Below are 16,654 nucleotides of genomic sequence, written 5' to 3'. Positions count from 1 at the left end.
ATTATTTGAAAAAGATTTTATAATATCTTAGAGGAAAATATTCTAAAATGTTATAATTCAGCAAAAAAATTACGGAACATTAGTAATTAATAAAAATTGTTGTATGCAACTCGCTATATAATAAGTTTTACAAGGAAATAAGAGTATATACTAAAGTCGGAGAATATTATTATTATTATTATTTTATAGATTTTCTACATTCATTCAACGCATTTCTGTCTTCAGTCACAAAATCGAAATCAGATATTTGAATATTTTGGAAGTTTAGCGTTTAGTAAAGTAAATAAATACATAAAATGAAATGATAGAATAGATTTTAAGAGATAAAGCATAGTTTAATTTCTATTGTTTCATAAAATAGTTTTTGAAATGAATGAATATTTAAGTAACACGAAACACAAAATTTGCATATTTTATTTATGCAAACTCTTTTATTTAATTCTAAAATAAAAGAGGGTGCCACGTGCTGAATAAATCTGCGTAAAATTAAGAAAACCGATAAAAAAAAAGTTATACAGACGCATTTTTTGCATAAAGAAATAAAACTTATATAGCTATTAATTATATTTATATACTAATAATAACAATTTCAAGACAAACCAAACAAAAACGTAAGAATTAAGCAAAGAGTTTTTTAAGGAACAGTAATATTACCTTGCAACAAAGATGTATCAATTTTTGGAGCATATCATGCTTTTTAAATTTCAAAATTAAATTTTCTATACGTGCAATCTGAACAAACATTTCTATATAAAAACCATGCAATTTAGATCCATTATGTGTGGATCTTTGTCCGTGAGGTTTCGCTGGAATTCCATTTCGTATTTGTCCGTCCTAATTCCTTTACCCACTAGTTGCAATCTTCTAAATTTAGAACATTGCTAATAAAGGTAATAATGTTAGATGAAACATAGTTTCTATTTCCTTTTTAGATAAAGAAGGCAGTTTCTTAGGCGAAAAAACTGGCATTTCAAGTTTGAAAAAGAAATGCTTTTGTACAGAGATTGCTCTATGCTTAAAATAACAAGCATAGCAGAATGAAATTGTCATACGTCACAGAAGGCGTTGCCGAGAAGTCCAATAAGCGCGTTCAAAATCTTTCGCTACAAATTATCTATGTAAAGATAGTTTACATGCAAACTGGAAGTTTTAGCTCTATACAACATTCACGCAATGTTCTTAGACTATTATAGTTGCTGAAACTAAACTAAACTAAACTCAGTGGCACGGCAGCTCATAGAGGGCCAAGGCCTACTGTACCCATCTCAGTTTTCTTGACCTTGGGCACTGGGGTGCAGGAGCAGATGTTCCGGTTAGGTGGTCAGACGAACGCGGAATCTCCAGTGTTTAGTTCCCAAGCATGTTTGGTACTCCTTTATCGACCCACTGAAGTTATGAAAGGCTGAATCAACCTTGCCCGGCCCGAGGATCGAACCCAGGACCTGTGCCACGGGAGCGCGAAGCTCTACCACCCAGTCACTGGGCGTCTATTATAGTTGATATAGGGCGTAAAAATAGAAACGAAAACAAAATATTTACAAGTTTTATTCAACAACATATTTTGTATTAAAACATACTGGCCAAAATTTGACATCTGGAAGATCATAGAAATTTTTTAAATGATAGTGAAATTAAGCAATTTTTTTTTTAAAGAAATAGAATATTTTTGCTTTTTTATAAGGGTATGAGTATTATTAGGATTTGATTTTTTATGTATCCATTTAAAATTATAAGTGGTGGATAAAATTCGTTTACCTCTGATTCATAAAAATAATGCATTTATTGCCTTTGCTACTACTAAGAAATTTTTTTTCTAAAACTACGGAAATATCGTAGTAGTCGGTGAGTACGTAAAAAGTGAAGGTTAGTTAGAAAAATTCAGAATCATTCGTATGGTTCATAACGAAAAAAATTCAGTCTAGTACTGTGGTTCCTATTTTAGGCAGATAGTACTGTTTTTAATGAGTCACAAATTTATTTGAGTTCATTAGCGAAACAATTTGGGACTCGGTTGAGTTAATTTGAGTTCATCAGCGACATGCTGCTGAAAACGTGACATTTCGTATACATATAACCATAATACATTTCTTATACTTTTAACTATAATGCATTTCTTACGCATATAACCTTAACACATTTCGTTTTCATATAACCATAATTCATTTCGTATGCTTATAAGCGTAATGCATTTCTTCTATTTATAATTATAATACATTTTGTATGCACATAACCATAACACATTTCGTTTGCATATAACCATTCCACATTTTGCATACCTATAACCATAATTCATTTTGTATGCTTATAACCATAATACATTTCTTATACTTATAACTATATTTGTATGCATATATCCATAACACATTTCGTTTACATATATATAACTATATATAGTATAACTTGAAGAAAGAAATTTGTATGCTTTACTGAATATGTCAATCCTTAGTGACTTTCAATTTTATTTTACGTCGCCAATAGCCCATTGTGCAGCTCTAGTGCGACGTAAATTAACAACAACAACAACAATTTTATTTTAAATAAAAATAATCTAAAATTATTAATATCAAAAATTGCCTTTTTGAATTGTTTTTATCTTTTTTACTTTCGTTTAGGTAACTGCACCAGAATCTAAACCCCCTGAAGAAAAGATGGGTGAAAAAAATGAAAAAATACCATTGTAAGTAAAAAATTTTATCAAAGTCTGGAAAATTTATTTTGATATAAATAAAAAAGTCATAGCTCATCAATTATGAGACCAACGGTGAGATGATGGCATCTCTGGCTTTGCGACCCAACCACCTTTACTTCATACACAAGCTAGATATTATCCATATTTATTATGTTGTTTCTTAGATATAAACAGGGCTGCCAACTGCTTCGCTTTTTTTCAAAATATTTTATAGAGTGGTAGTCAATTAAAAACTGAAACTTCCAAAACTTTTGATAATTTTTTTTAACATTTCAAAAGTCTCAATACGAGTGGGCTCTTGAATCATTTGTATGAAGTGGCGTGGAAAATAACTTTAAATGAAATTGACAGAATAAAGAATTATACATTAAAATTTAAACTTAGCTACCACGGGAAGAAATTCCCAACTAATGTAGGGATGCCAACTGCTCCGCTCTCTGGAAAAGTTTTAATAAAGTGGTAGCGAACTAAATAATATAACTTGTAAAATAAACATAGTTACGCCTACTTTAAGAAACAGTAACCAAATAATTAATGCTTTTAGGTTGCATGTTATTATGATTTTTGATATTTAGTGGTGGAAAAATTAATTAAAATTATAAATACTAAACTAAAAATAATTTAAATTTCGTTACCGTTAGAAAGTACAATTTTTCAAAGCGGATCAAGTTTGCATCTCTGCTAATGTCGAAAGATTGGCAATCCAATATATAAGATTGATTTTTGTTAACTATTTAAAGTGATAGTATATTATACCACTCTATTTATAATTTATAAGTTTGCTTTCAATAATAATATTGACCACCAGTTTATATACAGAAATAATTTAAATACTTATATAAAATCCTTTAATCATTTAGTGAATTTTGACACATAATTTATAAACGTAAATTAAATTTAGTATACAACTTTAAATATTGTGGGAAACTACTACTTACGAACTGGTATTGGTTTCGAGTAAAACCCTTGTACACCACGATAATGCTTACTTAATTTCTTAAGTTAAATTTTTCTGATACTGAAACTAACTACGCACATTTCCTTTTTACTTTCCCTGCACTCTAACGATATATCATATTAATAATTTTCTTTTGTCGGTATTTAAGCAGGTAATACAGTTTATTTAAAATAATATCTTGATATTATAATTAATACACGTCTCAGTAATTTCGTCAAAATAATTTATGGTTTTGATACTAAAAGTTTAGTTTGTAATGCTCCTTTACTAGAATACTTGTAAATTGATATCAATAATATATTGTATTATGTAAAAAAATTGGTAAATTTTATAATTTAATTTTTTATACTGAAAATGCCATTGTTGCAAGCTTATTTCGTTTAAAATTTCGTCCGGTATTTAAGCAGATATTACAGTTGCTTTATTTAAAATATTATCCTGATATTATAATTAATACACATGTTATAGTCATATCGTCAAAAGAGTAATTTGTCGTTTTGATACTAAAAGTTTAGTTTGTAGAACTCCTTAACTAGTATACACGTAAATTGATATTAATAATATATTTTATTATATAAAAAAACTGGTAAATTTTATAATTTAATTTTTTTAAATTGAAAATGCCATTTTAAAACTGTTTCATTGTTACAAGCTTATTTCGTTTAAAATTTCTCACAAATTATGGGTTTCTCCATAGAACAATTAGTGATCACCATGGAGGGACCTATGAATCTTTAGTATCAAGAGATAATTCAATTATTTATTGTTGCCACGGTAATGCAGCAGATGAATGTTGCCAAAATGGAATATCTAAATCAACCGAAAAAATACCAAAAAAAGAAAGCATATTAGTAAGTAATGAGAGTTTTATTGATAAGTCTCTCTCTGTCACTCTTCATTTTTGTTATTCAAATAATGTAACCATTTGCAGGTAGATTCTCATTGCCACGAAGATAAAGAATTTGGCATTGATAAGATTGCGAGACGAAAATTAGTATTCGCCAGTATTCTTTGCTTATTCTTTATGATTGGTGAAGCTGTAGGTATGTGGTACAGTTTATTATACATGATATTTGCGGAATAATATGTTTAAAATCTGGCATTTTATGGAATATCTAGGCATTTTATAGAATGTCGAAAACTAGCCGGCAAAGTATTAAATTATTAAAAATTATTATATTGATTAAGCATTTTACAGAATGCCAAATGGGCGAATTGCATCATCACCTAAGTATTTACAGTACTGATGGATCCTAAATTCTATAGAATGTAGGCGTTTCATACTATGCATACGATTATTGGTATTTTGATTATTAAGATAACTGTATGATTGGTATTATTATATTGATACCTAATGATGATAACTTTCATTAGAATAGTAACTTAACGATTGGCGAAACTGTTGGTATGTGGTACATTACAATATAAATGACAGGTTCATAAAAATAAGCTGAAAATTGGACATTTCATGGAAAACCCAGGCATCTTACAGAATATTGAAAACTTATCGACTGATTATAAAACAATTAAAAATTATTACATTGATTAAGCTCTTTATAGAATAGCTGATGTTTGTACTTTGATGAAGACACACTTTGCTCCTTTTGCATAGTTTTTAATAGTTTTATACTTTTTCGATCAGTTTATAGATTTCCAAACTGACAATGTGCATGATCATTAAAATGCATGCCGCAGACATTCTGTAAATTGCTAGGTATTTTATGAAACTCATTACCTGTAAAATTAAAGCTTTTTCATGGCAATATTTCCTTTAGACCGGGATAGCCTGGTTGGTTGGGAGTTCGGTTCATGTTCAAGAGGTCTTGTGTTCGATCCCCACAGACTGAAGACTCCCCGTGTAGTTAATGTGGGCTGGTGCGTGTAATATAAGCCGGGTCTTAAAGTCCTCCATGATCCATGTTACCTCTGTGGGTACTAAATTGAAGTTTGATCGTTCTCTGATTTAGGTCAAAATTACAATCTATGGATGAATAAATGGATGTATGATTGGGTCCGTTCCATAAATGTACTGAGACGTGTGCGTAGCTGAGGTCACTTTTTCGGTCATAGGTGGCGCCCCTTAAACTCGCTTGGTTTTACCAAGCAGTCTTGCTGTTTGGCAAGTAGCATTAGAAACAACATCATATTTCATTAATGTTTAAAAATAATGTTTGTATTTCCGAAGAATGAACGTCTCTTATATAATAACCTTATTATGATATTATTTCATACTTGCTGGAGATGATTTTTCTTAATGGTAGCAAAGGTGATAATATAAGAGATTTTGCATAGATTTTTTCTTACGTTAACCGTAGCGCTAACTTTATTTTCTGTCACTGAATAACACTGCTATTTGTGAAAAAATGTTGGTGCCATTGTGAAGCTCAAATAACGTTAGCGGGAACCGTAACGCTATGCAAAAACTCTTTGATAAAATAACTATTCTATATTCTTTTACATTTATATATATATATATATATNTTTAATTTATTTGCGTGCAGCTGAGGTCAGAATAATTTTAAATTTAATATAGAAATCCATGGACTTAAATAAAACTCAGAAATTTTGATACCACTTTAAGTACAAAAAAATCTTCAGTCACATCCTAAATATTAACTATAATAGAGAATAGCCTATTTAAGGTCACCTACTTTAAGCATTAAGATTGAGTCCTAGAATTATAAGTTATTCTGGGTGGTTCACTTTTTTTGAGCACTGCACAATGGATTCTATATAAATGTTAAAATAAAATTTCCACTAGTTATTTTAAGCAAATGCGACAATATTCAGTGTAAAACTTCTGTTTATTTAATCGACGAGTTCCATTAAGATTTTTTTGCTGTCTATCTTGACTTGAAGAAGAGCTTTCTTTTCCAGGTGGTGTTTTAGCAAACAGTTTAGCCATAGCCACAGATGCTGCTCATCTACTTACTGATTTTGCTAGTTTCATGATAAGTTTGATGGAAATATGGGTTGCTTCGAGACCTGCAACTAAACGAATGAGCTTTGGCTGGTACAGAGCAGGTAATCTAAATCAGACTTGTTCCGGCTCAATTTTTTTTTTCAAAATTGAATTATTTTTGAGATGCCAACTGCTCCGGACACGCCAAAATAATTCAAGAAACGGTAAACAACTACAAAGTTAATTTTGCGAATATTTGACTATTTTTGCTTGCTTTTTGAAAGGCATAGTACGTTTTAAGTACTTCAAAGTGGTGAATAATATAAGCCTACGAATTGTTTAAATATAACGGTGGAAAAAAAATCTACTAAATTGAATTTATTAAACCAAGAATCACAATTGATAATCTACCACTTTAAATATACATATTTGCTGTCCGGAGCAAGTTGGCATCAAGATGCACTGCAACAAATTAGAAAAATTAAATCCTTGAGATATGAAGCATTTTTTACAGATTTAAAAAATTCCTAATATAAGTTGGAAAAGATGCAGAGGAAGCATCTGTAAAATCCTTTCATCTTTGCGAACATCCAATCAAGCACAAGTGGAACAAGAAAAGTGTTGTGTATTTAGCTAAAATGTTAAAATTCTTTGTTATGAGATCTTTCCACGTATAATGATACCGTTTCGAAAACAAGTCGGATAGAAAAATATTTTGTGTGTTTTATTTATAATGTTAAAATTCTCAGTTAAACTTTTCTTCCACGAGAACATTCTAAATGTGTATTTAGGTGGTTCACAGGAAGAACAATGTTAAATTACTTTTTAAATACATTTATAGAAAATTTATTAAAAAAAACAACATTGTCCAGGCCGAAACGTTGACTAGTTTATCCTCCATTATGGAAGACCATGTTGTAGAGGAGACTAACTTTTCATTGGAAGAACGCGAAGTTGTGAAGAGGGAGCCTAAACTAACTTATATATTGAAATTACTGAAAATTTTGGATAGTTCTGAAAGTAGCTATTTTTATTAATGAAATCCTCATAACCAAGTATAAAAATTCGCTAGGTTTCAGATTTAATGCAAGGCAATAACTAAACTGCAAATATAGTTACAGATTGTAGTTCAATTGTTTAAAATCAATGCAGTAGCTTAAAAAGAAATATAATGAATGACTCTATGGATACCTGTAAATAATAAATCAAAATTTAACTGGGACTCTGATTGGAAAAGGTTCGCCGCTTCATATCTGCCCGTTGCGCTACTAAAGTTCTTCATTCAAAGAAATATTTTTTAATGTAATTTTTTAATGTAAGACTTTCGAAGAATAATTTAGACTTTAATCAAATGACCTCACTTCATTTTGTTTCACATCAAAATTTCACGCTGCACTTGATTTTATTTTTAGAACTTCAACTAATGTTTTATGGTAAAGAAATTAAGTTTTCACAAATTGTGGAGTTCAATTTTGTTCTCCTGCCTTTAAATACAAAATAAAACAATCATGTAAAATGTACATTGCGCAAAATAAAAAAAAGGCGTACACCAAATTAGCTTTCGATCTTGTGATTATTTTTTTACGCGCTAGTACTGAATATTAATTGTTCAAGGATCTAATATTAAATATACTAATTTAATGCAGACGTTATTTTAAGTTAGGAAATCAGACACAACTTATTTTCTCTGAATTAACGTATATTTGTTTTGAAAGATTTGGGATTCTTATCATTCAAAATATGAGGAGGAGCCGAATTAAAAAAATATGGTTCCAATTATTTAGTATTCAAATTTCGGTCCCCTTAAAGTTATTTATAGTTTTTTAGGTATTTTACAGCTCTTAAACTCTTAAGCTATTTAAAAAAATATGCCCACAATTATATATATCGTTTGTTCGTATAATATTTTTGTGTGCATTTTTTTAATCTCCGAAGTTTTAAATGATAAAATCCAAAATTTATACGGAATCGGTCCACAAATTTTGGCGAAACAAAAATGTAAAAATATACCTCTCAGAGATGGTGAATCACACACGTGGAATTGATGTTAAGGGCAGGACATATTTAATATCTTTCAACTGTTTTCCTGACCAAACTATTGAGAACATATTTTCGAGATTGCGTCTACTCCTTTGTATTTAGGAATCGTAATCTGTTACAAAAAAGTGCATGATTATTTAAATAAAGTACGTTTTTGCGTCTTATTTTGTAACTCAATACCGTCATCACAAACTGATTACCATATCTAACGTTCGCTTTTCAAACGATTAAGGTTGAATCTTTAAACATTTGATTAAAAAAAAATTATTATGGAGTTCTCTTATTCATTTTGAGTACTGTTAGTACATACTTTGCGTGTACAAACATGTTTTGAAAAGATCACAATTCTTCAAATTGAATGACTGTTTTAAAAAATATCTAACTATACTTATACTTATAAAGGTGATTTATTATTTACAGAGGTTATTGGAGCTTTAACATCTGTATTACTCATTTGGGTTGTCACTGGTATTCTTGTATATATGGCAGCTCAGAGAATTATTTATGAAGAATATGAAATCGATGCCAAAGTTATGCTGATTACAGCTGCTGTAGGGGTTGCTGTGAACATAGTGTAAGTCAATTTTATGTTGGGTAGAATTTATAATTGAACATCGTGTTATGTAGCTGACTTTCTCTTTAAAAGAAACTTGCTTTAGTTTTTATTATCATACTAGTATTTTGGTTCGTTGATAGAGCACATTATTGCTTTTTTTTTAAATAAATAATACTGCTGTATGGTTTTTTGAAGTTATTTACAAAGCTTAATAATGAAGTTTTTAAACTTTCTTAATGTAAATTTTTTGTAATATTCCCTCCATGACAACATATTTTTGTAACTTAAAGCTTTCATTCGATGCCAGTACCTATGTTTGACATTGCATGTTTTGTCAATGGGTTAATTTATTTTATTAAACAGCATATTATTTGGTGTTGCTTTCTTTTAATAGTAGGGGAGAATGGGGCCAATTGTAAAATTTTTGACTTAACTATTTTTAACAAACAAAAAATCCAATATATTATTAGTATTAACTGACAGACGAGTAAAGTAGACTATCCTCCACTAGAAAAAAAACCCTTATTTTAAATGTTATTATATTAGTTATTAACAATTTTTGGCAGTCGTGCACTTGTTACAATTGTCCCCACTTACGGGGTCAATTGTAACAGTTCATAAATTCAACTAAAACATAGTTAATTATACATATTATCATAGTTGTGATATATTTTTTTATTGATCAAAATAGTAGTGATATTTTAGGAGTAAAAATAATAATGAGCAGAGACCTAAAGGGTTAAACTTTTAACTTTAAGGGGTTAAAAATTTTAATTTATGCTGTGAAAGGTGACAAATAAAATAATGCACATGCAACATAATATAAATGATATAGGAAACTATTGGTGGTTCTTAAAGAGTTAAGTAATGGTTTGTAAACATAAGATTATTTATTTTCAGCTGTTACAATCGTCCCTTTACTTATTGTTACAATTGTCCCCAAGACGCCATTTCAGCTTCATTTGTTAAAAACAATGCTAGTTAATTAGCAAAACTAATCTTTTTTTTATTGAAATGTTAATTAAGGTGTCCACTTACATATTCGGTTACTAATTTTTATTTGTTTAAACAAAATTACTTTGTTACAATATAATATTCTAATACCAAAAAAAGTACTTGCGTGGCGTGAAAATATCTTTTGTGATGTAACTCTTTCAAAAGTACATAAAAATGGTTGCCATCAGGGGTGTACATGTAGATTTATTAAATACACCTTGTGTGCCACCTAGGAACCAAATCTAGAACCCGTCACTCGAAATTTTTGCTCTGTTACAATCGTACCCTGTTACAATTGACCTCAATCTCCCCTAGTATGATTTCAACTGACATATTGTTTGATTTCCATTATTTATTGCTAACATGCGTTGAAAACAGGCAATGCTATGTCTGATAAAAAATTTCATAAAAATATTGATAACTCTATCTCTTTTGATTTATATTATTATTGATAGAAGAAAAATTTTGAAAATTAATTTTGATATGAGTCATATCTATTCTAATGTTTAAAATCTGGATAAATCTTAAAATGTGATGTACAGATATTTGGTAAACAAATAAAAAAAATTTATAAGTCTCTTATAAATCTTTTATAAATAAATAAAAGATTTATAAATTAAAAAAAAAGATGATGCTAAGAATCTGTCATATATTGATCAGTTGTTCATACCTCCCAACTTTTACGCATTTGGCGTAAAATTTTATTTCGATATTTAAAGTGGTAGTAAAATGTATGCTTCCAATATATTCCTTGCATTTATCCAATATATTCCTATCTTTTTAACCACCACCATTCTTTAAAAAAATTAAGTATATACATTAATACTTAATAATGTTATAGTAATATGCATAAGCTGTTTAAAAATACAGCGTATATTCTGCCTAAAAATTTAATTTAAATTCCAATATACTAACACTGGAGAAAATCATTCTCGAAAGGCTTAAAAGTTGGCTGGTGTGGTTGTTATATAGCTTATATACAACTTATCAATATATGACAGATAGTAGATCAATATAGTTTAACATTTGTAGTATTTTCCACACAACACATAGCATGGGTAACATCTGCAATGACGTCCTAAAAACATAATTTGGATGCCACAGATTAAAACTTAAAGAAGTAGTTGTCAAAATTTTATCAAAGCTAGCACAAAATTCACACTATTGCTACAACTTCGATTTAAGTTGTTTTTTTTCACTACGTTTTTTTTAGAACTCAATAAATATTCGAATTATTTATATCAGTGGAATAAGGAATGCGTCATTTCTTCTAAAAACAAATGGGAAAATGAAATAATTGAACTTTTAGAAATTTTTCGAACCATTACAAAAAACTAGTAAATTTTTGAAAACTATAACAGCGCAAAATATTATATCAGTGTCAAATATTTCTACATTTTTGCTATTATTTATTAACAGTGAGAGTTTAAGAGGCCTTTACCTCGTCATCTTGGAATTAAGGTTAAATTTTTAATAAAGACCTTTTGATGATACAGTGTAGCTATAGTAGAATTTCTATAGATTTTTTTCAAACCTTTAAAGCAATAAGGTTATTTAATTTGAGATTTCGAGTAAGTCATTTAAAATAATACATTTGACTGCTTCTAGATTTTTAAAATTTAATTTTATTTACAGTTTCAACAGATTAAAACCGATTTGGTTAAGGTTAAAGAAATTCTTTTGACGTTAATTGCACAAAAGCAAATATGCTTACCAAAAAACACTTAACCCTTTGCAAACGGAGTACTATTTGTAGCCTTACATGTCTGTATGTTGTATTAGTCGCAAGCAAAAAGGTTAAATGCGCTTCAAAAATCTCATTTTTCTAAAATTCTATTTGGGTGACGACCGTTGTGTTTTACATGAAAGGAAAGATACTGCCAAATAGATTAAATATCAGTCATCAGTTTATTTGTGAAAACTGAATGAAGAGGTCCAGATTCAGATCGATGGTTACCAGATTGTAGGGAAAGATTGTATTGCGAGCAGTGCTGGCCATATTGCCACAATCATGACATGGGTTAGGAAATTGTAGAGCCTTATGCTCCATATCCCCGCTCTCTGTTATGGGAATGCTTTACTTTTTAAAGCAAGATTTTTAAAAGCATATTTAGAACTAAGCCATTCAGTTTCAAGCCCTTCGAAGTTTGAGTTAGGCCGAGAGAAAAAGAGGCCTGATCTTCAGGGTAAAAACGAGTTAAACATGCATTACATGGTTTATTATGACTTCGAATGCGTTTCAAGAAGATTAAATAAAATAATTTTTATTAAGCATTTATTATAGTTCACATCAGTTCTCAAAAAAAGTATTGCAGTGCTTTGAAAGTATCTCAATGAAACCTTTATTCTACCCATGATTTCTCATTATTTTTATTTTATAGAATGGCTATTTCTTTGCAAGTGGGAGGCGTTTCCCATGGCCATAGCCATGGAGATTCACCGAAGCATGGTCATTCTCATGAAGGATCAGGGAAAGAGAACATAAATGTTAGAGCAGCCTTCATCCATGTTATTGGAGATTTCATTCAAAGTCTTGGCGTTTTAGTAGCAGCCTTTGTTATTTTTTATAAGGTAAATAGTCTATCTTTGCAGTATTTTTTGTGTGAATATTTTAGACAAGGAATTTCTTACAGTTTGTGTTTTATTTTTTATTCTTTTTATTACCGTCGTTGAACAGTCGACGCAAACGTCTACCGATGTTTAACCCTGTAGCCTTGTAATTTTGAACCCAATCCAGAAGAAAAGGGAACTTTGAGATCAAATATTGGGAGAAATTTGTCTTTGGGGTGGACTTTTTTTAATGGGTGTAACCCGCACTTGAGTTACATGGGGAGAGAAACCACCACAAAAACATCCCATGGTTAGTCTGGTGGCAAAGGGACTTAACCCGTTAATTACTGAAGAAACTCTATGGTCGGTACGAGGAGCGGAATCCGCATTAACAGAGCTATCTCTGGAATTCGAAGCTTATTCACCTCATTTGGAGGCGACCACTCTACGCCTTGTGACTCATGTGTATTTTATCTATCATGCCTAAGTTTATATCAAATGAATTTAAATCTTTATTGATCTAAAACATATATTAAATTAATTTAAACATGATTGTGTTCAGTAATTACAATACCATGATTTGATGACTTTTTAATTGTTTTCCCTTTCCAGCCAGAATATGCTATCGTCGATCCTATCTGCACGTTCTTCTTCTCTGTTCTGGTACTTATCACTACTTTTGCAATTCTGAAAGATACGCTTAATGTTTTGATGGAAGGTACAGTCCACGATATTCTTCTGAATATTAATTGGCCTTTCAATGCATGACATTAAACTATTTTAAATGTTTCAGGAATACCCCGTGGAATGAATTTTCAGGAAGTGATGAAACTCATCTACACAATACCAGGAGTAGTTAAAGTCCACAATTTGAGGATATGGTCATTGAGTATGGACAAAACCGCTCTTTCAGCACACATTGTCATCGGTAGGACTTTTAATTTGTTTTAACTGCTATGCCGTTTATCAAAACTATGTATTTATCCCGTTCAGATCACATATATATGACGACGTTTTTTAAATATCACGAACATTTTATTGCAGTATATTCACATATTATCAATAATAATAATCTGCTAATTTTCCTTTAATTGCAGTAATGATTTCATATGAATTTTTAAATAATAGTAGGCTTAACGGAAACAATTGCGCTGTCCCGCTCGTTCATATACTCTCAGAGTGTGCGGGCCTGTGTTAGCGTTTCTTTCTTCCTTCAGGGGTCCGGAATCAGTTAAACTAATATTTGAAAACTACATAACAGATTAGATAAGAGACGCCAATTGGTAGAAAAAAACTAACTGGTAGAAATGTAACTTTTATGACGCCTTGAAGAGCTTATGGTTTAACGATTAGATTTTTACCTACTAAGTGTCAATATTAATTATTCTAGAGTCTAACCTTAAATCTGCTAATTAATCAATGTAAGTGATGTTTTAAATTACTAAAATTTCACGTTGGATTGAGATTCTTGAATTTCAAAATGAGGGGTTAGTCCAAATCTGCAAAATATGGCCAATTAGAGTTTAAGGCCAAAAATTAGAGTAGTTGTAGCTATTCGAAAAGTTATAATGAGTAGCATATTTGCATTTAAATTATGGGTATTGTTCTTAATGTTCTCTACCAATAGGTCTTGAGATGACATTGCGCTTTGACTTTAGATCCAAATCTGAATAATTATGTCGTATTGAAAAAATTATGACATGCGTAATTATTTTCCTTTTTTCCAAGTTTTTAACATCTGCATATTAACCTGCTCTTAAACGTCCACCGTTTTATAGCAATTAACGGTGGGTGGAATATTATTGTTCTTCAAGCAACATAGAGCTCTTTCTAACTCTTCATTTAGACTCCACGACCTACCGTTGCAGCTGCTAACATACTGCCTGCTCAGAATTTTTAATCAAAACATAACTGCAACTTCTAGGATTAAATAAATCTATACTGAAATTAATGCTTTTTTACTAATTCCACTAATCAACACCCTAAAGATAATTTCTTACAAGAAGTATTTGTTGAGAACAACTTTTATCATTCAAGGAAATTAATTTAATAGGTATTTAAAATAAGGGCAGCATTTTCATTTGACTTCAGATGAGAAAAAAGAAACACATGGAAAATAAAACATAGGAGAATCCCTTGAGATTTTTTTGCTTAGATTATACTCTACCCTGTTAGAAGTTTTGGAGCGTGATGAATCATTCTATCATTCAAATTTGCAGCATCCTTAATAAGATACTTAGTTATATTAATAATGTACAACTATATTAATGTACAACTTCTTGAACTTGACTACACGATACCGTCGTTCAACTTAATGGAAACATGATTCAGTTTCACACCTCATTCGAATGGAGCAAGTTTAAATTGCATTAAGATTCAAAGAACTGATATTAAGGTAAAACAGTGAACCGTTTTTTTTCTAAGAAAATCAAAGTAAAGGAAGATATAAAGTGAAAATACAGTGGATAACTTATTGGTTTTAAACTAAAAATTTCTGAAACAAAAGGCAATAGAGGAATGAAACAAGCGATATGTCTATTGTGAAAGCTGCAAAAATTTAGGAATCTAAAAAAAAAAGTTACAAGTTGCCAAGAAAGTTTAAGCAGGTAAAAGTTACCAACAGATGACGCTTTACTATATGCAAAGATACTGAAAAGACCTCTGAAATCAGTGTCTTAAAGGTCGGGGAAAATCAATTGGAGTTTGTAAACTAACCTATGATATTCCATAACCGGAAACTCACGTTTTTTAATAGAATATCTGGCTCAAACCACTTAATTCCTTACAACTTCCTGCCAAGTTTTAACGCTAGAACTAATCGTGCGGGTCATCACTTGCTTTCAGTGCCATCTGTTTGTAATTTTTGTAACTATATCCCCAAATTTCTGTATGAAATTTTAACAGTTTTCACAATAAACATACCGATTGTTTCATTCCCTTATCGCCCTTTGTTTCCGATATTTTCAACCGTAAAATTAGTAAGTAATCCACTGGACACCCTGTATACTGTCAATAAGGAAACGTCTGAGCTACTATAAGACTTTTTTTTTTAAAAAAAGATAAATGAGTAAACGATCCATCCCGATCAAAATTTCTTTACATTCGATGTATTTTTCATTTTAGCTAAAGATGAGGATCCCATATCTGTCTTAAAGAAAACATCAAGTATTATAAGAAAAGAGTTAGGAGTGTTCGATTTGACTTTGCAGGTGGAAGAATATCGAGATGACATGGTAAACTGCAATCAGTGTCAAGAACCGAAAGATTGAAAATGAAACCATTTTTATTGTACAGTTTTCAGTTCGAGGAGTGAGCTATGTTTTGTTTGGTTTGGTTTAAGTTTTGAAGATTAATATTGTTCGTAACATTGTTAATATTTTTTAAAAGGTACCATTCTGCCAAACTTTGTTTTAAAGTGTACCATATTGAGTTTATATGGAGATGCGTATTTTTAGCATAAAGTTATTTATATAATAAAATAGTTTTCTAGTTTTCTTATTTTCTTTATTTAATTTGGGTTATAATAGTATTTTTTAAAAAAAAATACTACAACTCTTTTTTAATATCTCGCTCGATATAACGATCCTTCTGAGCCGAAATGTATGTATTAACTTGAGTTCGTTATAATGAAAGTGCACAAAATACAGTAAATATTAACTCCTAACCTTTACGGTGCAGTTTAGCCAGTCTGTCAACACTAATTCAACAAATGTTACAAGCCATTAGAAAAGTAACAATTACATTTTAACTTTTAGCAACCACTATACTTCAAACAGCAAAGAGCTAAAATATGTCGTACGTAATTTAAAAAGCACTGTCTATTATCTCACTTGCTAATGTGATATCTGACAAAAATTTTCAATCGAAATTTTCTATATCGGTAAAGGTTAAAAATTACTTGACTAATTTAAAGCAATGCTCAAAACACTCACAGAAATGCTTTATTTTTATAAAAAGAAAATT

The 16,654-nt window shown here is 30.1% G+C and overlaps 1 protein-coding gene across 1 annotated transcript in view; it reads left to right on the top strand.

Annotated features, from left to right (window-relative positions):
* The window catches only part of LOC107439432 (proton-coupled zinc antiporter SLC30A2), a gene marked incomplete in the record, with an annotated part of 35,566 nt that extends 19,381 nt beyond the window's left edge, over nt 1-16,185 (top strand). Inside the window, 7 exon segments of the mRNA XM_071184954.1 lie at nt 4,591-4,690; nt 6,525-6,671; nt 9,010-9,163; nt 12,523-12,712; nt 13,304-13,409; nt 13,485-13,619; nt 15,815-16,185. Coding sequence (XP_071041055.1) covers nt 4,591-4,690; nt 6,525-6,671; nt 9,010-9,163; nt 12,523-12,712; nt 13,304-13,409; nt 13,485-13,619; nt 15,815-15,960 — 978 coding nt within the window.
* Between the last annotated feature and the right edge of the window lie 469 nt (nt 16,186-16,654).

The sequence above is a fragment of the Parasteatoda tepidariorum genome, chromosome 9 (assembly GCF_043381705.1).
Source record: "Parasteatoda tepidariorum isolate YZ-2023 chromosome 9, CAS_Ptep_4.0, whole genome shotgun sequence".
NCBI lineage: Eukaryota > Metazoa > Arthropoda > Arachnida > Araneae > Theridiidae > Parasteatoda > Parasteatoda tepidariorum.
The sequence above is the reverse complement of the archived record's forward strand: the minus strand, read 5'-3'. Positions and strand labels throughout refer to the sequence as shown.